This window comes from Microcaecilia unicolor, chromosome 10, assembly GCF_901765095.1.
Source record: "Microcaecilia unicolor chromosome 10, aMicUni1.1, whole genome shotgun sequence".
NCBI lineage: Eukaryota > Metazoa > Chordata > Amphibia > Gymnophiona > Siphonopidae > Microcaecilia > Microcaecilia unicolor.
The window spans coordinates 81,814,639-81,840,367 of NC_044040.1; the positions used below are offsets into that span (position 1 = coordinate 81,814,639).

The window sequence follows — 25,729 nt, forward strand, 5'->3', positions numbered from 1 at the left end:
TATATTGTTGTGGAGGGGATCCGAGGAGGATTTGGCAATATTCATAAGAGAATTAAATGAGGCTGATCCCTGTGTTAAATTTACAGCTCGAATCTCTAGGGAGACATTGGAATTTTTAGACATCAAAATTAATAAAATGGATTTTAACAACTTAACCACTTCGATTTATAGGAAGAGCACTGACAGGAACACCCTGTTACATTACTCGAGTTTTCATCATATAGCTTTAAAGAGGGGGGTCCCTGTGGGTCAGTACTTAAGATTGCGCAGATTATGTTCCTCTTTGGAGGAATTTAAAATTCAGGCATATTATATGACGGAGAGATTTCTCCAGCGCGGTTATCCCCTATCAGTATTGAAACGGGCGTATAAACGAGCCCGATACGCTCAAAGAGACTGGTTGTTTATCTCCAAAAGAAAGAAGACGCTGAAGCCCATAGCATGTATTTTACCCTTTTCTCAAAGGGCACCGATGATTGGCCATATAATTCACAAATTTTGGCATGTACTGAGTATTCACCCAGTCTTTAAGGAACATCCGAAAATGGCATACAGCCGTAAATCTAATTTGGGAGAACTCTTAAAAAGCCCCAGGACAACGAAATATGGTAATTGTGTATATTGTCAATATGCTTTGGTTATGAATAGAATAAAAATTCCAGGCTCGCAAAAATATTATTATCTTCACTCTACTACGAATTGCAATAGTGAGCAGGTTGTTTATTGTATAATATGTCCATGCAGTAAATACTATATAGGTCATACTAAGAGGAAGCTGAAAATTAGACTAGCCGAACATATTAGTAATATTAGAAACTCGAGGAGTGATGCCCCCCTGGTTGCCCATTGGGACGAAAATAAACACGCAATAGAGGATATTAGATGTATGGCATTGGTACAGATTCCTGCATTGGATCGGGGTGGTAATGTAAGTGAAATTTTATTTAATATAGAACAACGTTTTATTTTTCAATGGAGAACAGTAACACCTCTAGGGTTAAACCTGGAGGTGGAATGGATTTGAGTTGTAGACGTAAGAGAGAGGTGTGGCTAGACAACAGAGTATATATATCCGGTTTTGCTAGTCATAGAGATATAAGTGTCGTCACATCCTGCCAGCCTAGATTTGGAAATTAGACCGAGGGGTAAGTTGCCGAAGAAATTCTTATGATAAAAAGATAAATGCAAAGTAGATTAAAGATGTATATTTATATATATATAAAAATTGGATCTGTAAAGACAAGTTGGAGTGATAGAGGAAGTGTGTATATATGTTTTATGTAGGATGATGGGAGCGGTTCTCCTGAAGAAGCTACGTGCGAAATGCGGTCTCGCATAGAGAACCGAGGGAATTGAGAGAATTGACTGGGAGAATATGTTGTTTTGGAAGGAGCCATAACAGCTCAAGGTCGCTGGGACTTCTTATTACCAATGACTTGAAGATGGAAGATTACGTCTAAAGGTTTTTTGATGGCGTTACATTATCTGTTGCTACTTTCTTGAACAATACGCTCAACGTTTTTAAACTGATTCATCATAACATTCAAGGAGACGATTGACTAAGGGAAGGTCTTTGAAACAACAAAAGACAATAATAAATGAACGCTGAGAAGTATTGCATTAATGTTTTAATGTGTTATATATGATCATGGGAGTAACAGGATATATGTGGTTACTATTGGAATAGGAAGTTTCAACAACGTTAGTAACACTGGGGTTATACATATTTGTGTGATGTGGGTGTTAATTTATGTCTTTCTATATTAAAGCATTAAAATTAAGAAATATGAAGAAAATGTAAAATTATTCAATAACAGTGAGTACAGATTATAATAGATTACAAAAATATAGTGCCATTTCCACTGGAAGGCTATTAAATGCATCCTCTACCATTTCTGTAAAGAAATATTTCCTTACATTATCCCTGAGAGAGCTCATCTTCCACACTCATCCCATGACCCCTTATTACAGAGTTTCCGTTCCATTGAAAGAGGCCTGCCTCCTGTGTTTTTATATCTTTGCCTTTCCTCCAGGGGTTAACATTTTTGAAAAGTACAGTATTTGGGATTTCAAAAACGTATGACCCATCATATTGTTCAAATAAAAAGTTGACAAACTATGCAATCTAGGATGTAAATTTATGTTCTTTAGTAAATAGACTCCTATTTCCTGTGGCCCAAAACAATGACTTCTAACTTGAATTTTCATTAAATGATGATAAAGAGAAATAACTGCTAGCTTTAATTTCTTTGTGTCAAGTAATTAAAATTAGCCATTACTGTTACTTCTACACAGTTTTAAACTGTGGAAAATAAATAAAGTAAAACATTAGTTTGTTTCACTTACATTTAATGTGAAACAGCACCTCCCACTGGCAGGAATGTAGGTACATAAGTACATAAGCACTGCCACGCTGGGAAAAGACCAAAGGTCCATCAAGCCTAGCACTCTGTCTCCGACAGCGGCCAATCCAGGCCCCAAGAACCTGGCAAAAACCCAAAATTTAATAATGATCAATGGACTTTTCCTTCAGGAATCTGTCCAGACCCCCTTTAAACTCAGCAAGGCCAGCTGCCATCACTACCTTCTCCGGCAATGAGTTCCAGAGTCTAACCACATGCTGAATAAAGAAAAACTTTTTCCAATTTGTTTTAAACCTACCACATTCTAATTTCATCTTGTGTCCCCTAGTTCTATTGCCAGGGTAGTAGCAGTTAACTTGTGTTAACTTGCACATTAACTACTTATTGCACTTCAGTGAAAGAGACCAAAGGAAAATAAAACAATTTTATACAGATTTAAGTACTTATAGTAATATAGTAAATGATGGCAGATAAAGACCTGTCTGCCCAACAGTCACACTTATTATCAATTCATGATTAAACTAATAATGAATGCGATATAAAATACTTGATCATGGTCTTTCTTTGGTGTTTCTGGGACATAGACCATAAAAGTCCTCCAGGCATTGTCCTTACATTCCTGCTACTGGAGTTGCTGTTGAAACCCTTTCTGGGCCATCCTAAACCGGATTGCCATATATGGAGGACAGACCATAAAAGTCTGCCCGTCACCGGCCTTAGTTTTTCAGAGTCACCATCTAAGTCCCACTCGACACATCCACATAAATGCAGCATTTTAAGTTTTGTTTTGTTCAATACCATCCATTTCCTAATTAGAGATCCTCTGTGTTCACCTCACGTCTTTTTGAATTCCATCACCATTTTTGTCTCTACCACCTCCATTTTGGAGGGCATTCCAGGCATCAACCACCCTCTCAGTGAAATAGAATTTTGTGATATTACTCACTCCTAAGTCTGCCACCTCACAACCTCAATTCATATCCTCTAGTTTTACCGTTTCCCCTTCTATAAACCATACAACATACAATGGAGCATTTTATATATAACTGATTTACCAGTCAGCTATGTTGAACTCTACTTTTATGTTTACGTTTATATCAATGGCAAAATACATGGGCCAGATCATAATTTCAGCATTAACATAGCACCCCAAACCTATTTATTGCTAATGATTGAGTAAGAGAGTCAGTTGTTACAAGATTCAATAGTAATTTTGAATACATTGTTGCAAACAATTCATTTCTTAATTCAAGCATTTCCCTTTTAAATAAAATTCAGTTCCTGACATATGCCTCATTAGCATATTAACATTATGTTTTCCATACAATATCTAGTTAATAATCTGCATTTCAGCATTTATGTTGATATTTAACATTTTCGAAAGGTACAGTATCCCTTATTTGGATTTTGCCAAAATAAATGTGTACGACACATCATACTATTCAAATAAGTTGGCAGAGACTGTGCAATCTGGCATGTAAATTTTTGTTCATTTAGAAACAACTTGAGTATGGCATTGTTAAATTTTCTATTAATTTACCATAATACTATATGGTTACTTACCACATAATTTTGATGCTAGCTCAGTGACTGTAAATACAATGATTGGAACAGCCTCCAAAAGAATCATTATTATTATTTCTTATTATTATTGTCACTGACAGGAACAATGTAATCTTTTATGATGAAATTTTATTTATAATTGCAGGTTTACTGTACCCTCGAATCAGTCATTCAGTAAATAAATAGTGGCTTTAGTTGTTTTAACAACAAGTACATTTATCTCCTTAGGACTCAGGACAAATCATTCCCCTTATAGTGGAAAGCTGTATCAGATTTATCAACCTATATGGTAAGACTTTCCTAAATTTGCATTTTATAAGTAACCTTAAGCAGCAGTACTTTCTCATTATTACTGATTATGGTTTTCTGTTAGATCAAGCCTTAAGAGTATAGGGCTAGAGTTAATAAATCGCACCCAAAGTTAAGCACTGGGATGATCCACACTAAGCTAGTATTCTGTAAAGGGCACTCTGTACGGTGTGTCCTTTATAGAAAACTGGCTTACCCCCAAAATCTGTATATGATGCCTTAAGTTGTGTGCGCTAATTTGGACACACGGCCAAATTGTGCACACTACTTAATTGTTTAAGAAGCCAATCAGTGCCAATAATTGGTACTTAACCAGTTAGCAGCACTAATTGGCTTTAATTAGAATAACGCACACTAGGCATATTCTCGAATGCGATGTGCACAGTCAAAAAGGGAGCATGGAATGGGTGGGTTTCGGGCATTTCAAAAAACTATGTGCACTATTATAGTATACTAGTAAAAAAGGCCCGTTTCGGAAACAAATGAAACGGGCACTAGCCAGGTTGTCCTCGTAGTGTGTATGTTTGAGTGAGTGTGTGTGTGATAGTGACTGTGTGAGAGAGAGAGTGACTGTGCGATTGTGTGTCAGAGTGAGATTGAGACTGGGTGCTTGTGTATATCTGTGAGTGAGTGTGTGTGTTTCAGAGTGACTGTGTGCGAGTGCGTATGTGAGTCACAGTGAGTGTGAGAGTGAGTGTGTTTCCCCCCTCCTACTCCTCTCTTCCCCTTTGCCCCCCCCTCCTCTTCCTCCCTTCTATACCCTTCTCCCCCCCCTCTCCCTCTCCCCCCCCCCCCCTCTTATGATAGCTAGAAAAGCATCCCTTCCCTTAGGGCTGCAATGTATTGATGTTATTGAGCCACATATATCTTTGCTCCAAACCTTTAGCCTTTCTTTGTTAAAATATAGCCTGTTTGTATTGCAAACATTAGGCATATAGAAATACATCTAGGGCAAGGAATCGGTGGTTTCTGAATTTTCCCTGCACCCTGAAATTTTAGTAAGTATTTACTTTCAAAAAATAATTTGCCATAGTAATATCTAAATGTGTAATTGGTAGATTTATTTTTCGCAGTCTCCGCTGGTTTGGTAGTCAGTACCACACCTCTTCTTTTTTACGCTTTCAGCCACGGGGGGAAGTGTTGCTTGCTTGTTCCATTGCCATGTGCGCAATGCGCAATTCAGAGCTCCCACCTACCTAGGATGGTCGCCAGGGGGCATAGAGAGTCACTGCCTAATCCTCCCAGATTCTATCACACCATCTAGGAAAGCGTAAGTTAGTAGAGTTAATTGGGAGAGACCGGCTTGCTTACCTGAGGCTAGAGTGCAAATCTACAATTAACATGTTGTTTGTTTCTCCCGTGCGCAAAACGCAATTCAGAACTCCCACCTACCTAGGATGGTTGCCAGGGGCGGAGCAAATCGCTGTTCCCATGCGCAAAACGCAATTCAGCACTCCCACCTACCTAGGATGGTTGCCAGGGGGTGGAGCAAATCGCCGCCTAATTCTACCGGAGTCTTTTACAGCGTCAATGAAAGCATAAACCAAATAGTCCCCCAGCGCCTACAGTTAGTTGTGACTTGTGAGAGACTGGCTTGCTTACCTAAGGCTACAGTGTAAATGTACAATTAAAATGTTCCACCTTTCGGAGGTGAGAGTTAGTTCACTGTTGTCTCCTTCGTGAGTGTGTTCTATTTTATAGTTCATCTTGAGAGAGACGGGGGGGGGGAGGGCTTGTGTGATGCACTGGCGGGGAGGGGCTTGGGTGTTGCGCCGAGGGGGGGGGGGGCTCTGTGAGTTGTTTCGTAGGCAGGGAGAGGAGTAGGGAAACACGCTCCACGTGTTTTCCTACTCCTCCTCCTGCCTGGCTCGTAGTGGTGTATATCGATGTCTGCCCCTGCGATTGGTTGAGTGCCATTGCTCCGCCCTCGACGTCACCATGTTTGACACTAGGGCGAGGCAAGCACTCATGGGCAAATTGTGGTTTCACCACCATGCAGTTAGAACATTGGGACTTGTGGAGGCTTCATTAGAACGTTGGAGGTGCGTTTTATATAGAGAGATACCCAATCTGCACCTAAATTAGGTGCAGGTATTTAGACCTTGTTTTAGGTGGCCTAAATGGGCACACCTAAATTTTAGTCGCAATAATGGTGTGAGCGTATTTATAAACTACACGTAACTTTAACCACCATTTATTAGTAGTTTATAGAATCACGCTAACTGCGTGGTTTTACGACACAAATTATTAAGGCGCCATATATGGAATTCCCCCCCCTTAGTGCATATTTTGCCCCTAACTTGAAATGCTCAGGTCCAAATGATGGCAGGTGCAGGTATTCTATAACATTGTGCCTAATCTGAGAATGTCCCTGACTCATGGCCATGCCCCCTTCTCTGTTGTGTGCTGTGAGATTTAGGTGTGTATGGTACAGAATAGGGCATTGGGTAGATGCCAATTGGAGTTAACTAGCATTCCAATAAATAATTGGTAGCACCTACTTGACTAAGTAGTTTACGCATGGATCTGGAATCCGCACCCAAATTTGCACTCCCAAATTTGGGCAAACCTATACAGAATCCAGGAGATAGTGTCATCTGTGTGCATTTCTGCATCTTTATTTCTCTTCCATTTTCCTTAGGTCTCCAGCATCAGGGAATTTTCAGAGTTTCTGGTTCCCAAGTGGAAGTCAACGATATCAAAAATGCATTTGAGAGAGGTAATGTACTTGTATTTTCTATCTAAAAAAAAATTAGCCTACTTAATTTTTAAAATACCATTGTGATTAATTTCTTTCATATTGGAGCAACTTGCCTGTTGTATGAAGTTGCTCTTTTGGGTTATAGAATGTTGTGATAAAAATAGATCTGTTTGATCAGCATCTATCCTACTAAGGCACTAGAGTGCATTTTGCTAGTGCAGAAAATCTGTCAATATTGTGCTATCGTAGAATCTAGAAGTGAGTTTTGTTATATGAACGAAAAAGCCATGTAGAAAATCTATACCATCACTGTTAGCAAGGAAGAGAACTGTTATAGAGTTGCCATTTTAGTGCTATGTGGATAAATCTAAAACGGAAAAGTCTCTTCAGAAATATAAAACAAAATAATCTCCTGTTAAATATAGATGGATTCTGTTATTCATATTTTCAGCAGCAGATTTGTTCAGATAACGTTTTGGACAACCTTTTTCCTGATGAAACTTATCCACATACTTTTATCTGACTACTACTAATGCTTGCTGGATAAAATTTTGATACATTCTGGGAACACCTCCTGCTGCCATCTCTTTATTTTATAGGTAAACTTTGTGCAGGCAGTGCTTTGCTCAGTGGGGTTTAAGGAGGATATAATTTAAACCCTCCAAAATCGGTAACTCCCAAAGAAGGTCTTTTACTAGGCTACGTAAAGTTTTTAGCTCGCAGTAGAAATCAGTTGGACAAATAGTTTGAATATGAACTTCTATGGGATCAATATTCAGCTAGCGCCGCTGCCAGCATTATGCTCGGAAATTCAATGCTGGGCCATGTCCGGGCTGCCAGCTAAACCAGCTGGTTAATTGCAGTATTACTACTACTTATTTCTATAGCGCTACTAGACATACATAGCACTGTACACTTGAACATGAAGAGACAGTCCCTGCTCAAAAGAGCTTACAATCTAATCAGGGCAGATAAACAGGACAAATAAGGGAATTACTAAGGTGTGAATGATGAAACATAAGTGGGTACTGTACAAGTGAATAGATGTTAGGAATTAAAAGCAGCATCAAAAAGGTGGGCTTTTAGCCTAGATTTGAAGACGGCCAAAGATAGGGCTTGATGTACTGGCTCAGGAAGTCTATTTCAGGCATATGGTGAAGCAAAATAAAAGGAACAGAGTTTGGAGTTGGCAGTGGAGGAGAAACATACAGATAAGAGAGATTTACCCAATGAACGAAGTTCCCGGGGGAGGAGAAGCATACAGCTAAAAGATATTTACCCAATGAACGGAGTTCCTGGGGAGGCGTGTAGGCAGTGGTGTGTTGGTAAATGTTTAACAACAGGCTCTCTCCCCGGTCCACCTCTGGCCCCCCCCCCCCCCCCCCCCAATTGCAGAGCTGGCTATAGCCGGGAAGAGAGCCTGTGGGGGGGCGGCAATGCATTACTCTCTCCAGGAAAAAAAAAAATCAAATGCTCCCAGGTTCCAATCTAATTCATGTTTAATGTGGGATAAAATGTCATAAATAAGTAAATAAATATAAACTTTTAACGTTGAGAACCTGATTCTTATAACATGATGTCTGTTTTACAAGCCCTTTACCAGGAAAAAAAAATCTCTGCAGTATACCCAAAATGACACAAACCAAATTAACATACAGACCAGGAATTAGGAGAACAGACAGTCTTGCCAACTCTGAAAAACAATGTGTTATCAAAATCTCAGAACCTAACAAACAGATCCCTATTCAGACACTTGGCCTTGCAGTCATACATGCAGAACAGAGATAGCCACTATTCAAATTCTTCAAAAATTAACCTGAAATCCTAAGAAGTTACACTCTGCATGCAGCACAATATCAGAAAAACAGAAAGAAACGCATTTGCTATACACTGCAAAATATGATAGCAGATGTAAATTTTCCAAGTGGACATATTCCAAACACTAAAATGAAAATAATTTTTTCTACATTTGTTGTCTAGTGACTTTGTTTTTCAGATCATGCTGGCCCAGTATCTGATTCTGCTGCTCTGTATCTGTTCCCTTGACTCCGTTTCCAGGGCTTCCTTTCCATTTATTTTTTTTCTTTCCTTCTTTCTTCTTCATTTCTGGTCCTCCGCAGACTTGACTGTCCAGTGGATCCAGCTTCTTCCTATTTTCTCCATCCATGTGCAGTTTTTCTCTCTTTTCCCTCATCTCATCTCCTTCCTCTCGCTTCCCTCCATGTCCAGCATTTCTTCTCTCTCCCTTCCCTCTCCTCCATCCATGTCTAGCATTTCTCCTTTCTCCCCTCCATTCATGTTCATCTCACTTCCTCTCTCTTCCCTCCCCTCCATCCATGTCCAGCATTTCTTCTCTCTCTCCCTTCCCCTCCATCCATGTGCATCTCCTTCCTGTCTTCCCTCCCCTCCATCCATGTCCTGAAACTCTCCTCTCTCTCCCCTACCCTGCCCTCCCCTTCATCCATCCATCCATGTCCAGCAACCCTCCTCTCTCCGCTGCCCTCCCCTCCATCCATCTATGTCCAGCTACTTTCCTGTCTCCTTCCCTCCCCTCCATCCACCCATGTTCAGCAACTGTCCTCTCCCCTGCCCTCCATCCATCAATATCCAGCATCTCTCTCTCCCCTGCCCTCCCCTCCCGGACCCTGCCTTACCATCCATATCCATCGATGGCTTCGATGCGCCTCTCTCTCCTGCCCTCCCGCTCCCATGTCCACCGGCCCACCCTCTTCTCCCCCCAGCATCTCTCTTTTTGCTCCTGCCGCCCTGGGGGGTTTAAATCTTTGATTTACCTCTGTCGCAACAGCTGGAGTGAAAGCCCGTCTCTAGCCTTCCCTTCATTTCCTGTCAGTGTCCCGCCCTCGTGGAAAGAGAAAATGATGTCAGAAGAAGGTGAGACACTGACAGGAATGAAGGGAAGACTAGAGATGGACTTTCACTGCAGCTGCTGCGACGGAGGTAAATCAAAGATTTAACCCCCCAGAGCGGCAGGAGGTGAGGTAAGCATGGCTTGTGGCATCCTCCTGTCATGCTTACCTCACCGCCAGGTTGCGCCACCCCTAGGAGCCAGCTCGCCTGCCAGAACAACCGGCTCGCAAGAGCTTTAAAATTTTAACAACCGGCTCTTGCGAGCCGGTGCAAGCCGGCTCCAGCACACCACTGCGTGTAGGGAGAGATAAGAGTTGAGAGGTACTGAGGAGCTGCAGAGTACATACACTTGTAAGTCAATAATTCTTTGAAGGAGTAAACAAGTATGTGGACAAAGGGGAGCCGGTTGATATTGTGTATCTGGATTTTCAAAAGGCGTTTGACAAGGTACCTCATGAAAGGCTACAGAGGAAATTGGAGGGTCATGGGATAGGAGGAAAAGTCCTATTGTGGATTAAAAACTGGTTGAAGGATAGGAAACAGAGAGTGGGGTTAAATGGGCAGTATTCACAATGGAGAAGGGTAGTTAGTGGGGTTCCTCAGGGGTCTGTGCTAGGACCGCTGCTTTTTAATATATTTATAAATGATTTAGAGATGGGAGTAACTAGCGAGGTAATTAAATTTGCTGATGACACAAAGTTATTCAAAGTCGTTAACTCGCGACAGGATTGTGAAAACTTACAAGAGGACCTTACGAGACTGGGAGACTGGGCGGCTAAATGGCAGATAACGTTTAATGTGAGCAAGTGCAAGGTGATGCACGTGGGAAAAAAGAATCCGAATTATAGCTACGTCATGCAAGGTTCCACGTAAGGAGTTACGGACCAAGAAAGAGATCTGGGTGTCGTCGTCAATAATACACTGAAACCTTCTGCTCAGTGTGCTGCTGCGGCTCGGAAAGCGAATAGAATGTTGGGTATTATTAGGAAAGGTATGGAAAACAGGTGTGAGGATGTTATAATGCCGTTATATCGCTCCAGCACCTTGAGTATTGTGTTCAATTCTGGTCGCCGCATCTCAAGAAAGATATAGTGGAATTGGAAAAGGTGCAGCGAAGGGCGACTAAAATGATAGCGGGGATGGGACAACTTCCCTATGAAGAAAGACTAAGGAGGCTAGGGCTTTTCAGCTTGGAGAAGAGACGGCTGAGGGGAGACATAAGTACATAAGTACATAAGTAGTGCCATACTGGGAAAGACCAAAGGTCCATCTAGCCCAGCATCCTGTCACCGACAGTGGCCAATCCAGGTCAAGGGCACCTGGCACGCTCCCCAAACGTAAAAACATTCCAGACAAGTTATACCTAAAAATGCGGAATTTTTCCAAGTCCATTTAATAGCGGTCTATGGACTTGTCCTTTAGGAATCTATCTAACCCCTTTTTAAACTCCGTCAAGCTAACCGCCCGTACCACGTTCTCCGGCAACGAATTCCAGAGTCTAATTACACGTTGGGTGAAGAAAAATTTTCTCCGATTCGTTTTAAATTTACCACACTGTAGCTTCAACTCATGCCCTCTAGTCCTAGTATTTTTGGATAGCGTGAACAGTCGCTTCACATCCACCCGATCCATTCCACTCATTATTTTATACACTTCTACCATATCTCCCCTCAGCTGTCTCTTCTCCAAGCTGAAAAGCCCTAGCCTTCTCAGCCTCTCTTCATAGGAAAGTCGTCCCATCCCCACTATCATTTTCGTCGCCCTTCGCTGTACCTTTTCCAATTCTACTATATCTTTTTTGAGATACGGAGACCAGTACTGAACACAATACTCCAGGTGCGGTCGCACCATGGAGCGATACAACGGCATTATAACATCCGCACACCTGGACTCCATACCCTTCCTAATAACACCCAACATTCTATTCGCTTTCCTAGCCGCAGCAGCACACTGAGCAGAAGGTTTCAGCGTATCATCGACGACGACACCCAGATCCCTTTCTTGATCCGTAACTCCTAACGCGGAACCTTGCAAGACGTAGCTATAATTCGGGTTCCTCTTACCCACATGCATCACTTTGCACTTGTCAACATTGAACTTCATCTGCCACTTGCACGCCCATTCTCCCAGTCTCGCAAGGTCCTCCTGTAATCGTTCACATTCCTCCTGCGACTTGACGACCCTGAATAATTTTGTGTCATCGGCGAATTTAATTACCTCACTAGTTATTCCCATCTCTAGGTCATTTATAAATACATTAAAAAGCAACAGACCCAGCACAGACCCCTGCGGGACCCCACTAACTACCCTCCTCCACTGAGAATACTGGCCACGCAATCCTACTCTCTGCTTCCTATCTTTCAACCAGTTCTTAATCCATAATAGAGGTATATAAAATGAGTGGAGTGGAACAGGTGGATGTGAAGCGTCTGTTCACGCTTTCCAAAAATACTAGGACTAGGGGGCATGCGATGAAACTATAGTGTAGTAAATTTAAAACAAATAGTAGAAAAATTTTCTTCACCCAATGCGTAATTAAACTCTGGAATTCGTTGCCGGAGAACGTGGTGAAGGCAGTTAGCTTGGCAGAGTTTAAAAAGGAGTTAGACGGTTTCCTAAAGGACAAGTCCATAAACCACTACTAAATGGACTTGGGAAAAATCCACAATTCCGGGAATAACATGTATAGAATGTTTGTACGTTTGGGAAGCTTGCCAGGTGTCCTTGGCCTGGATTGGCCGCTATCGTGGACAGGATGCTGGGCTCAATGGACCCTTGGTCTTTTCCCAGTGTGGCATTACTTATGTACTTACTTATGTTTTAACTGTATGTGGAAATGGATAGGGAGTGTTTATTTGCTAGGTCTGCCACCCCTATCTGGGCAGCAGACGCCATGGCCCTTCTACTAGCCTGGAAGGAACTGCATATCCCCTCTGGATCCTTAATAACTCCAACCTGGTATCTGCTCATGACAGTGTTACTCAGTCAAGGCAGTATAGACCCTTGTAATTAGAAAGGAATCCAGTATTTAGTAGATAAAGAAGTATAGTTTATAACATTGATATCTCACTCAAAGATAGTACAAGCAGTTCAGGCAGTCATAGGATAGAACAGCATCTCCCGCCACGTCTGTCTCCAGCCTTCTCTCTTCTCTTCTCTTCTCTTCTCTTCTCTTCTCTTGTCTCGTCTTATCTGCTTTAATACCCCTCAAACTGGTCCTTATATACCATTTTGGCTTCATTGGTTCCAGTGGACCCCAGTCTTTCTCACCAGGGCTCTTGGCCCTTATCAGTTGATAAGAATGACTTGACAAGTTCTCAAGCTCTAACTATAAACAAGAGCGCATCTGTGAGATGATCTCACAGACCATTTTGCTCTCTACAGTTTCCCCCTCCACTTGGGTATGCTCGTCCTACGTGCATCTAACCCTTTATCAACTTCTATTAGCCAAAACAATCTGCTCGTGACTTCTCACAGGTGCCAGTCCCAGAGCAAATGCCCCCCTCCCTTGCCAGCTCAGCACTTGTTACAGTGGAATATAACTGTGTTAAAGGTGATCTCTGATTTTACTTTGTATCAGAGATGGTTTGATTTCTAAGAGAGGCCTAGCTCTTTAGCCTGAGCCATTGGCCTGTATTTTACTGAGAGCAAGGGCTAGCATAACTCTTCGTTTCCCTCTTGCCAGGCCTCCAAGGGCCGGCACACATGACTACTAGTGGGTGTGGCCGTCCTTTCCAGAGGGCTGTTAGAGTTCTTTGGGGGGGGGGGGGGGGAATGTATATATCTGTGAGGGGACAGGGGCGCTCTGTCATGATGTGGGACTTTAGCCTCAGTGAGAATCAATCTTTGAGCACGTAGATATGTACTACGGGAAGTTCTATACTCTATGTTCCCTCCTAAGGTAAACCACCCAAAGAAACCTAACTATGTATACTATGGTTACCCCTATAGAGCAGTGTGAGACTTGGAAACGTGAGAAGTCATTTAAGTCTAGGTGTCATACAATGGAACCAATAAAGTTGAGTGTATATATGACTGAGACAAACTAATATATCATTGTTACAAAAGTAATCAGTAGTTAAACTTTGATTATGTAAATATTGCATAAATTGATATTAATGAAGCAGACATGTTTCGTTTAAAATTAATAAAAACTATAGTGGTTACATAAAAAGCTAATAATATGAATAAGTACTGCAAAACTCAAAAGTATTATAATTGCGAATGTTGTAATATCTTAACTGTAACAGGCCTAGAATATATAGGAAGGCCATGCTAGCTTCTAATGGCTTGAAAAATACATAGAAGCATATGATCCTTCTCCTTCTGTTCCAGCAATAAGCTCAATATCAGTCATCATGTGTTCATACAGGACATAATGACCTGCAGGTTCTCTCTTGCTTATAGCAGCAGTAACTACACGTACCACTAATTCTCTAAGGCATGGGATGATACAACATCCTACAACTATGAAAACAGAAATGCAAACAATAATAGCAATTGCAGCTGAAACAAAAAGATTTTTCCATTTTCCAAAGGTTTTATCCAGCCATCCTGTCCAGGAGGTGTCAATACCAGAGTTGCGAGCCAGTTCCTCTGAAAGTGAGGTGAGGCCTTTCAGAGCTCTGGAGATTGACCCGTCTGGAGCAGTGTTAATAGGGATAAAAGTACAGCATTGAGTACCTAGCTTTACACACACTCCACCATCCGATGCTGTCATCATATCAAGAATCATTCGATTTTCCATTGTCATTCTACTGGTGGCATCTAATTGGGCTGCTATACCTTGAATGGCATCTCTGCTATAATTAACAAATCTTTGCTGATTGTAATAAATGTAATTAATCCAATCTACATTTTTGTTAATTGTAGCCCAAGGAAAGAAAAATGACTCAAATCCTGAGGCAATTTGATTGCGGGCCTTGAACTCATCAGGTACCCCTCTAGGAACTCCAATTGAGTCAATATAGACATGATCATCGAATGAGCCTGGTACAGAAGCTTGTCTCTTATATCGGTGTGTGGAAGGTGAATGGGGTGAACTCAGGGAGGCAATTGTTAGTGGAATTACCAATTTAACAAGGGCACAAGTTCCTTTCCAACTTCTGTGTAGGGTGTGGTACAGAGCATTGGTTCCACAATACCACCATACATCAGTACGGGCTTGAGAAAAGGCAGTAAAATTTATCTGTTCAACACTGTAATGGGTGGTTCTGCAGGAAGTCAAATTACCCACAAACTTTGAATTTCTGGTTGGGTACCTGGCCGGCAAGTCTGGAACATGGTAGTGGGATCAGGTCTTACGAAGGTGGGGGGAATTCTCTGTCGTAGGGGCAGTGCAGGATAACTGTCTGCTAGGGCCTGACAAGACTGATTAATAGGTTCTAAGGCCTGAAGTAAGTGTAACATACACAGGAAACCCTCTGGATGGTTGGAAAGGTCAAAAGGGAAGGGAACTGCTAGGGGATCTGCACGGGCATGGGCGCAGAAGTAGCAGTTGGAGACATTCAAACTGGTTGTGGTGAAGTGGGCCCATTCTAGCCAAAGGTTCCGTTCACCAAATCCGGTTTCCAGAACAACCCAATCCTTAGCATTCTCAATTCTGCAAACCTGATATGGGATCTTAATTGCAGGGGTTAAGGTTGGCATTAATGGGTTTTTCTCTACTCGGTGGGTGAGAAAGGCAATGTGATAGTTGGTGGTATCAGTGTCCTTATTGGGAATATCATCAATTCCTAATAAAGAACTGGCAGGAGAAAGGATATAGATTGTGGCGATAGGATCTCTGCCTGCATCATCTATTCCTAGGGAATAGGTCTGGTAGGTACTGGCTGTTACACCTGTAAAGGTGATGGCAACAGGGTTACAATGGCCTATCTGGCAATGCTGGACATCTGCTTTTAGCTTGAAAATGGTAATACTCTTTCTTAAGGGATTGTCATTACCCTGGTATGGACCCTGACCTGATTTCCACCATACTTTAGACCAACTGTTACAATTGGAACCTGGACACATGTACATATCATATGCAGAGTAATATCGTTGCCAACTTAAATCCCCACAGTTAACATAAGCACAAACATCAAGGGTAACTACTAGTGTGTCATTTGTGGGTGATAAGACGATAGGATGGTCAGGTCCTGACATTACCTGAGGTATGGGAAGGGTAAACAGGAAACAGGTTAGGAAGAGAATAGCAGTCATGATTGTCTTGGTTTAGAGAGCTGAAATAAGAAGATAGTGTGTAAAGGTTAACCCTGAGGTTTTTGCTGAAAGGGGAGGTGTCTCAAGAAAATGATTAAGTCAGCTGTTAAGGTACCTGGGGTAGAGTCTTGTTGCTCCAAGTTGTTGTTCTCCAACAGGGCAAAGGGAATAAATCTCAAGATCTTGACTCCCTCTTGTCCTGATGAAGAACCAGGGTTGCCAACCACTGTTGACAATGTTATACGTGACAAGCCAAAATTCAAACAATTCTCCTGTATCAGGTATGGTTAATGGTGCTTCTCCGAGGACAAGCAGGCTGCTTGTTCTCACTGATGGGTGACGTCCACGGCAGCCCCTCCAATAGGAAACTTCACTAGGAAAGGCCTTTGCTAGTCCTCGCGCGCCCATGCGCACCGCGCATGCGCGGCCGTCTTCCCGCCCGAACCGGCTCATGTTCATCAGTCTTCTTTTGTCCGTGCTCGGTACGGTCGTGTTTGCGCCGTTCGCGCCCCTTAAGTTGACCCTCGCGCGTCTTTTTGACTTTTCGCTTCTTTTAAAAAAAAAAAAAAAGAGGGATTTCGGAGAAAGGCCTTTCGGTCTTTTTCCCCTTCCTGTATTTCCAGTTTTTTGCCCCGTTAAGTTTTCTTTCGTTTTCGGGGTAGGCCCTTTTGAGGCCTCAGGTCGAGTTTTTTTTCTCCCCCTCTTTTTGGTGCCTTACCGCAATTACGAGTTTTGATTTCGCCGGCGTGATTTTTCCGCCCATGTCATCGAAGTCTCCCAGCAGCTTCAAGAAGTGCACCCAGTGCGCCCGGGTAATCTCGCTCACTGATAGGCACGCGTTGTGTCTTCAGTGTCTGGGGGCTGGGCACCGCCCGCAGGCCTGTAGTCTTTGCGCCCTTTTACAAAAAAGGACTCAGGTAGCGAGATTGGCCCAGTGGAACGTGTTGTTCTCGGGCTCTTCGTCGGCAACAGCACCGGGAGTATCGAGTGCATCGACGTCGACAGCGTCAAGACCTCCGACCTTGGCGGCGACTGTATCGATTGCATCGAGGCATCGACCCTCTGCATCGTCGGTACCGAGACATCGGAAGGCTGCGTCGGCGTCGGTGGTACCGGGACCTCCACTAATGCTGATGTCGTCGGACGGTGGTGCTTCGACTGGAGTGCAGGTGAGGGCTTTCCATTCCCCTGATGGTGGCGGTGAGCCTTCGGGTGGGTCTCCCCCTACCCTGAGGGGTCCTGCGGTACAGCCCCCCCCCGAGACCGACCTTCTTCGGCCTCGGCCCCGAGGAAGCGACGGTTGGATTCTACGTCCTCCTCGTCGGTACCGGGAAGTTCCGTTTGAAAAAGTCAAAGAAGCATCGACACCGGTCTCCTTCCCGCGTCGGTACCGAGAGCTCTGGGTCGCCGAGGGAGTCGGCACCCAGTAGGCATCGGCACCGGGAGGACCGCTCACCCTCTGTTCAGGAGGTGTCAATGCGCTCCACCTTGGACAGCCCGGAACAGCCTCCACGCCCGGAACAGACTCTGACTTCGACGCCTGCATCGGCTTCCATGTCTTTCTCCACAGCCGCCCTGCACGAGAGTCTCCGAGCCGTTCTCCCAGAGATTCTGGGAGAGCTGTTGCGCCCTTCCCCTCCGGTACCGGAGGTGCTTGCGCCACCGGTACCGTCGAGTGAGGCGCCGGCTGGCCCCTTGCCCGGGGTGAGGTCTCCGACATCGGTGCCGCTTGCGATACCGACTGCGGTCGCCTCCCAGGAAGGCTCCCCGACGACGTCGGCGGAGGGAGCTTCGCCGGTGCTGGCGAGGGAGTCTACCTCTCGACGCTCACAACGTGGCCGTGTTTCCACGGAGTCGAGCCGGGCACGGCTTCAGACACAGGTTCATGAACTTGTGTCTGATACCGATGGTGAGGCCTCGTGGGAGGAGGAGGAGGACATCAGGTATTTCTTTGACGAGGAGTCTGATGGCCTTCCTTCTGATCCCACTCCCTCCCCTGAAAGGCAGCTTTCTCCTCCCGAGAGTCTGTCTTTTGCGGCCTTTGTCCGGGAGATGTCTACGGCCATCCCCTTCCCGGTGGTTGTGGAGGACGAGCCCAGGGCTGAAGTGTTTGAGCTCCTGGACTATCCTTCTCCACCTAAGGAAGCGTCCACAGTACCCATGCATCATGTCCTAAAAAAGACATTGCTGGCGAACTGGACCAAGCCTCTAAGTAATCCCCACATTCCCAAGAAGATCGAGTCCCAGTACCGGATCCATGGGGACCCAGAGCTGATGCGCACTCAGTTGCCTCACGACTCTGGAGTTGTGGATTTGGGCCTAAAGAAGGCTAAGAGTTCTAGGGAGCATGCTTTGGCACCCCCGGGCAAAGACTCTAGAACCTTAGACTCCTTTGGGAGGAAGGCCTACCATTCCTCTATGCTCGTGGCCAAAATTCAGTCTTACCAGCTCTACACGAGCATACACATGCGGAACAATGTGCGGCAGTTGGCGGGTTTGGTGGACAAGCTCCCTCCTGAGCAAGCCAAGCCATTTCAGGAGGTGGTCAGGCAGCTGAAGGCGTGCAGAAAATTCCTGGCCAGAGGGGTATATGATACCTTTGATGTTGCGTCCAGGGCCGCTGCTCAAGGTGTGGTGATGCGCAGACTCTCATGGCTGCGTGCCTCCGACCTGGAGAATAGGATCCAGCAGCGGATTGCGGACTCGCCTTGCCATGCGGACAATATTTTTGGAGAGAAGGTCGAACAGGTGGTAGAACAGCTCCACCAGCGGAATACCACTTTCGACAAGTTCTCCCGCCGGCAGCCTTCAGCTTCTACCTCCACAGGTAGACGTTTTTATGGGGGAAGGAAGACTGTTCCCTACTCTTCTGGTAAGCGTAGGTACAATCCTCCTTCTCGACAGCCTGCGGCCCAGGCTAAGCCCCAGCGCGCTCGCTCTCGTCAGCAGCGTGCGCCTCAGCAAGGCCCCTCGGCTCCCCAGCAAAAGCAAGGGGCGAGCTTTTGACTGGCTCCAGCAGAGCATAGCCGACATCAACGTGTCAGTGCCGGGCGATCTGCCAGTCGGAGGGAGGTTGAAAGTTTTTCACCAAAGGTGGCCTCTCATAACCTCCGATCAGTGGGTTCTTCAAATAGTCCGGCATGGATACACCCTCAATTTGGCCTCCAAATTGTCCACCGGGAGCTCAGTCTTACAGCTTCCAGCACAAGCAGGTACTTGCAGAGGAACTCTCCGCCCTTCTCAGCGCCAATGCGGTCGAGCCCGTGCCATCCGGGCAAGAAGGGCTGGGATTCTATTCCAGGTACTTCCTTGTGGAAAAGAAAACAGGGGGGATGCGTCCCATCCTAGACCTAAGGGCCCTGAACAAATATCTGGTCAAGGAAAAGTTCAGGATGCTTTCCCTGGGCACCCTTCTTCCCATGATTCAGGAAAACGATTAGCTATGCTCTCTGGACTACACGCACATCCCGATACTGCCAGCTCACAGACAGTATCTGCGATTTCAGCTGGGCACACGTCACTTCCAGTACTGTGTGCTACCCTTTGGGCTCGCCTCTGCGCCCAGAGTGTTCACGAAGTGCTACTACAGCCAAGCTGAAAGTGCTTGGCTGTAGTAGCAGCGGTGCTTCGCAGGCTGGGAGTACACGTGTTCCCCTATCTCAACGATTGGCTGGTGAAGAACACATCCAAGGCAGGAGCTCTACAGTCCATGCAGATGACTATTCGCCTCCTGGAGCTACTGGGGTTTGTGATAAATTATCCAAAGTCCCACCTTCTCCCAGTACAGAGACTCAAATTCATAGGAGCTCTGCTGGATTCTCGGACGGCTCGTGCCTATCTCCCAGAGGCGAGAGCCAACAACTTGTTGTCCCTCGTCTTGCGGGTGCGAGCGTCCCAGCAGATCACAGCTCGGCAGATGTTGAGATTGCTGGGCCACATGGCCTCCACAGTTCATGTGACTCCCATGGCCCGCCTTCACATGCGCTCTGCTCAATGGACCCTAGCTTCCCAGTGGTTTCAGGCTGCTGGGGATCTAGAAGACGTGATCCTCCTGTCCACTAGTTTTCTCAACTCCCTGTATTGGTGGACGATTTGGTCCAATTTGACTCTGGGACGTCCTTTCCAAATTCCTCAGCCACAAAAAGTGCTGACTACGGATGCGTCTCTCCTGGGGTAGGGAGCTCATGTCAATGGGCTTCACACCCAGGGAAGCTGGTCCCTCCAGGAACGCGATCTGCAGATCAATCTTCTGGAGTTATGAGCGGTCTGGAACGCTCTAAAGGCTTTCACAGATCGGCTGTCCCACCAAATTATCCAAATTCAGACAGACAACCAGGTTGCCATGCATTACATCAACAAGCAGGGGGGCACCGGATCTCGCCCCCTGTGTCAGGAAGCCGTCAGCATGTGGCTCTGGGCTCGCAGTCACGGCATGGTGCTCCAAGCCACATATCTGGCAGGCGTAAACAACAGTCTGGCCGACAGGTTGAGCAGGATTATGCAACCTCACGAGTGGTCGCTCAATTCCCAAGTTGTGCGCCAGATCTTCCAAGTGTGGGGCACCCCCTTGGTAGATCTCTTTGCATCTCGAGCCAACCACAAGGTCCCTCAGTTCTGTTCCAGACTTCAGGCCCCCGGCAGACTGGCATCGGATGCCTTCCTCCTGGACTGGGGGGAAGGTCTGCTGTATGCTTATCCTCCCATACCTCTGGTGGGGAAGACTTTGTTGAAACTCAAGCAAGACCGAGGCACCATGATTCTGATTGTTCCCTTTTGGCCGCGTCAGATCTGGTTCCCTCTTCTTCTGGAGTTGTCCTCCGAAGAACCGTGGAGATTGGAGTGTTTTCCGACCCTCATCACACAGGACAAAGGGGCGCTTCTGCATCCCAACCTCCGGTCTCTGGCTCTCACGGCCTGGATGTTGAGAGCGTAGACTTTGCCTCTTTGGGTCTGTCAGAGGGTGTCTCCCGCATCTTGCTTGCTTCCAGGAAAGATTCCACTAAGAGGAGTTACTTCTTTCTATGGAGGAGGTTTGCCGTCTGGTGTGACAGCAAGGCCCTAGATCCTCGCTCTTGTCCTACACAGACCCTGCTTGAATACCTTCTGCACTTGTCGGAGTCTGGTCTCAAGACCAACTCTGTAAGGGTTCACCTTAGCGCAATCAGTGTATACCATTACCGTGTGGAAGGTAAGCCGATCTCGGGACAGCCTTTAGTTGTTCGCTTCATGAGAGGTTTGCTTTTGTCAAAGCCCCCCGTCAAACCTCCTACAGTGTCATGGGATCTCAATGTCGTTCTCACCCAGCTGATGAAACCTCCTTTTGAGCCACTGAACTCCTGCCATCTGAAGTACTTGACCTGGAAGGTCATTTTCTTGGTGGCAGTTACTTCAGCTCGTAGAGTCAGTGAGCTTCAGGCCTTGGTAGCCCAGGCCCCTTACACCAAATTTCATCATAACAGAGTAGTCCTCCGCACTCACCCTAAGTTCTTGCCAAAGGTTGTGTCGGAGTTCCATCTGAACCAGTCAATTGTCTTGCCAACATTCTTTCCCCGTCCTCATTCCTGCCCTGCTGAACGTCAGCTGCACACATTGGACTGCAAAAGAGCATTGGCCTTCTATCTGGAGCGGACACAGCCCAACAGACAGTCCGCCCAATTGTTTGTTTCTTTTGATCCCAACAGGAGGGGAGTGGCTGTGGGGAAACGCACCATATCCAATTGGCTAGCAGATTGCATTTCCTTCACTTACGCCCGGGCTGGGCTGGCTCTTGAGGGTCATGTCATGGCTCATAATGTTAGAGCCATGGCAGCGTCGGTAGCCCACTTGAAGTCAGCCACTATTGAAGAGATTTGCAAAGCTGTGACGTGGTCATCTGTCCACACATTCACATCTCATTACTGCCTGCAGCAGGATACCCGACGCGACAGTCGGTTCGGGCAGTCAGTGCTTCAGAATCTGTTCGGGGTTTAGCATCCAACTCCACCCCCCTAGGCCCATGTTTATTCTGTTCCAAGCTACACTCTCAGTTAGTTGGATAAATTGTTAGGTCAATCTCAGTTATGTCCTCGCCGTTGCGAGGCCCAATTGACCATGTTTGTTGTTTTGAGTGAGGCTAGGGATACCCCATCAGTGAGAACAAGCAGCCTGCTTGTCCTCGGAGAAAGCAAATGCTACATACCTGTAGAAGGTATTCTCCGAGGACAGCAGGCTGATTGTTCTCACAAACCCGCCCGCCTCCCCTTTGGAGTTGTGTCTTTCCTTCTCTTTGTCTTGCTACATATGGGACTGATGAACACGAGCCGGTTCGGGCGGGAAGACGGCCGCGCATGCGCGGTGCGCATGGGCGCGCGAGGACTAGCAAAGGCCTTTGCTAGTGAAGTTTCCGATTGGAGGGGCTGCCGTGGACGTCACCCATAATTGAGAACAATCAGCCTGCTGTCCTCGGAGAATACCTTCTACAGGTATGTAGCATTCGCTTTCTGGTCATTCAACTCTCACAATGCCACATCCTTCAAATATGGGAGAGAGAAGAGTTGAGAGGTACTGAGGAGCTGCAGAGTAAATACAATTGTAAGTCAATAAGAGGAGTTTGAACTGTATGTGGAAATGGATAGGGAGCCAATGAAGTGACTTGAGGAAAGGGCTAATATGAGCATAGCGACACTGGCAAAATATAAGTCATGCAGCAGAATTTTGAAGAGATTGAAGGGGAGAGAGATGGCTTAGTGGGAAACCTGTGAGAAGCAAGTTACAATAGTCAGAAAGGAAAGGACGAATTTTGGTGATATTATAGAGAAAGAAACGACAGGTTTTAGCAGTCTGTTGGATATGTGCAGAAAAAGAGAGAGGAGTCAAAGATAACGCCAAGGTTATGAGCTGATGAGACAGGGAGGATGAGAGTGTTATCCACAGAGATGGAGAATGGGGGGAAGAGGAGAGGTGGGTTTAGGGGAAAGATAAGAAGATCAGTCTTGGTCATGTTTAGAGTCAGATGGTGGTGAGACATCCAGGCAATAATGTCAAACAGGCAGGCTGATACTTGGGCCTGGATTCCAGCTGAAATTTCTGGTGTGGAGAGGTAGATGTGGGAGTCATTAGCATAAGGGTGATACTGCAAACCATGGGATGAGATCAGAGTACCAAGGGAAGAAGTATAGATGGAATAAAGAAGAGGTCCCAAGACAGAGCCCTGAGGTACACCAACTGATTTTGGGATAGAAGTGGCGGAGGGTCCACCAGAGTATACACTGAAAGTGCGATAGGAAAGATTAGAAGAAAACCAGGAAAGAACAGAGCCCTGAAATCCAAGTGAGGGCATCGTATCAAGGAGCAATCTGCTGCTGCCTGCAGCGCTTTCACACGGAGGTGAGAGGCGCTGTCAGGTCAGTGCAGGGGGCCCAGCACGGAGGGGGAGGGAGCGGCGGCGAGGAGGGTAGCTGGAAATCTCACCCGTTTTAACGGGCTTAACGGCTAGGATATAACAGAAAATAAGATATTGCTGTGTATAAGGTTACATTTAAACCTGAATGTAGAGTCACGTGATGAACAGCATTCGAGTGGACTCAACTTGGAGTAACTCGGTACTCCTCCTTAAAAAGGGGTTGGGGGTTTTTTTGTTTGTTTGTTTTTTTCAATTTGTAAATGAGCCCCAATGTGAAAAGTTGTACTGGAGGAAAATTGGAGTGGTAGGAAAAGAAATTGCAGTTGTGTTCAAAGCAAAGAGACTATGAGCACTAAAGTGAAGAAAATGCTGGCAGACAGTTTGAAAATGTCTGAAACTAAGAGGGTGACAAGAGCGGATTAGCCTGTCCTGATTATTTGAGAGGAATTAGCTAAACACATGACCCAATACATGACTGCAGTCCTGGAGAACAAAATGTCTCAATTACATTTGACATCACAGGAGCTGCAGAAGTCTATGGTAGTGCAAGCAACAAAAATAGAGGACAATAGCCATCAAATTACAGCTCAAGAGATGGTGACTAAACAGCTAGCGGAACAGGTGGCATAGCTTAAAAAACAGAATGCAGTACTCACAGATTGCAATGAAGATCAGGAGAATCGCAGCTGGAGAAACAATCTCTGCCTGTTGAGCCTTCTAGAGACTGCGAGACAAGGGACCCAATAGCTATATGTGACCTTGGGCTGAATTGATATGGGAGCATCATTTGCATAGCGCAAGCACACTACCTGGACTTGTAGTCAGCAGAAACTTGGAGACTTAAACCTGTGATTGCTAGAATATTAAACTTTGCAGATAAAGCTGTGGTACTGTGAGCCTACAGAGCCTCTCACCAGGTGGAACTTCGAGGATCCATGATAATGTTGTTTGAGGATTTATCCATGCAGGTGGCTGCACACCACTGAGACCGAATGCAATATTGCTCACAGCTATATAACAGGGGCATAAAGTTCTCACGGCAATACCTAAAGTGCATGTTTTCCATCAAGGTTCTACAAAGGTATATACAACCCCAAGCTCTTCAAAGGTATATACAACCCCAACCAAATTTTGAAAGTTCCTGCACAGCTAGGATTCAGCTGCTCCAAACAAATGGGATGCAGAAGCCCGAGGAACTATTTTAGACAATTAGTGATATGTCTGCTAGTTCATGGACGTGCTGATCACAAAGTTATGAATTCCAGGTTTTGGTACTTTAGTAAGTGAAGTTGGCAGTATGAATAGTTTTATAGATTAATTTCTTGCAACGGGGGAATTATAGGGTAAGGTAGTCCCTAGAGGTTGTGATTACATTTCGTGATGGTAGGTTGATGAGATCATTAATACCATATAATAAACACATACACATAGCTTAAATGATATTCTTTCTTTTATTGAGAGCCAATGTAAACTGAATAGGAGATGTTTTTGCGTAACGTGATGATCTGCACACAAGACATGCAGCCGTGTTCTGTGCAGTTTTGTAGCTTTTTAAGAAGAGAGCATTTAATACCTGTGGAGATGGCGTTGCAGTAATCAAATTTCGTTAGAACTAAAGATTGGACTGAAATGCGAAAGACAGATCTTGTGAAAAAGGGTCTCAATCTCTTTAGTTTTCATAGTATGTCGAAGACGTTATGTTAATGTTAATTTGGAGACCTGTGTTTCGAAGGATAAATGTTGATTAATTGTGATCCCTAGAATTTAGGATGTAAGTCGAGTCATGAATTTTGAATCTTTTGAGGGGCATAGGATGATGAGGGTTAGTTACTATCAGGAACTTGTTTTTTTTTCTTTATTAAGTTTTAATTTGAAATTAGATGCCCAAGATTTCATTAAAGCTTGACCTAATCTGATTTTGGGTATAATTTCACATAATTCATTGACATAGTCATAAATACATAAGTAATGCCATACTGGGAAAAGACCAAGGGTCCATCGAGCCCAGCATCTTGTCCACGACAGCGGCCAATCCAGGCCAAGGGCACCTGGCAAGCTTCCCAAACGTACAAACATTCTATACATGTTATTCCTGGGATTTTGGATTTTTCCAAGTCAGTTTAGTATCGGTTTATGGACTTGTCCTTTAGGAAACCGTCCAACCCCTTTTTAAACTCTGCTAAGCTAACCGCCCTCACCACATTTTCCGGCAATGAATTCCAGAGTTTAATTACACGTTGGGTGAAGAAAACTTTTCTCCGATTTGTTTTAAATTTACTACACTGTAGTTTAATCGCATGCCCCCTAGTCCTAGTATTTTTGGAAAGCGTGAACAGACGC

General features: G+C 45.1%; 1 protein-coding gene across 2 annotated transcripts in view; it reads left to right on the top strand.

Annotated features, from left to right (window-relative positions):
• SRGAP1 (SLIT-ROBO Rho GTPase activating protein 1) overlaps window positions 1-25,729 on the top strand; it is a 469,248-nt gene that overhangs the window by 362,838 nt on the left and 80,681 nt on the right. For both annotated transcript variants that reach the window (XM_030216376.1, XM_030216377.1), the window contains exons 13-14: window positions 4,155-4,215; window positions 6,877-6,954. In XM_030216376.1, the coding sequence (XP_030072236.1) occupies window positions 4,155-4,215; window positions 6,877-6,954 (139 nt within the window). The remainder of the gene's footprint in view (window positions 1-4,154; window positions 4,216-6,876; window positions 6,955-25,729) is intronic.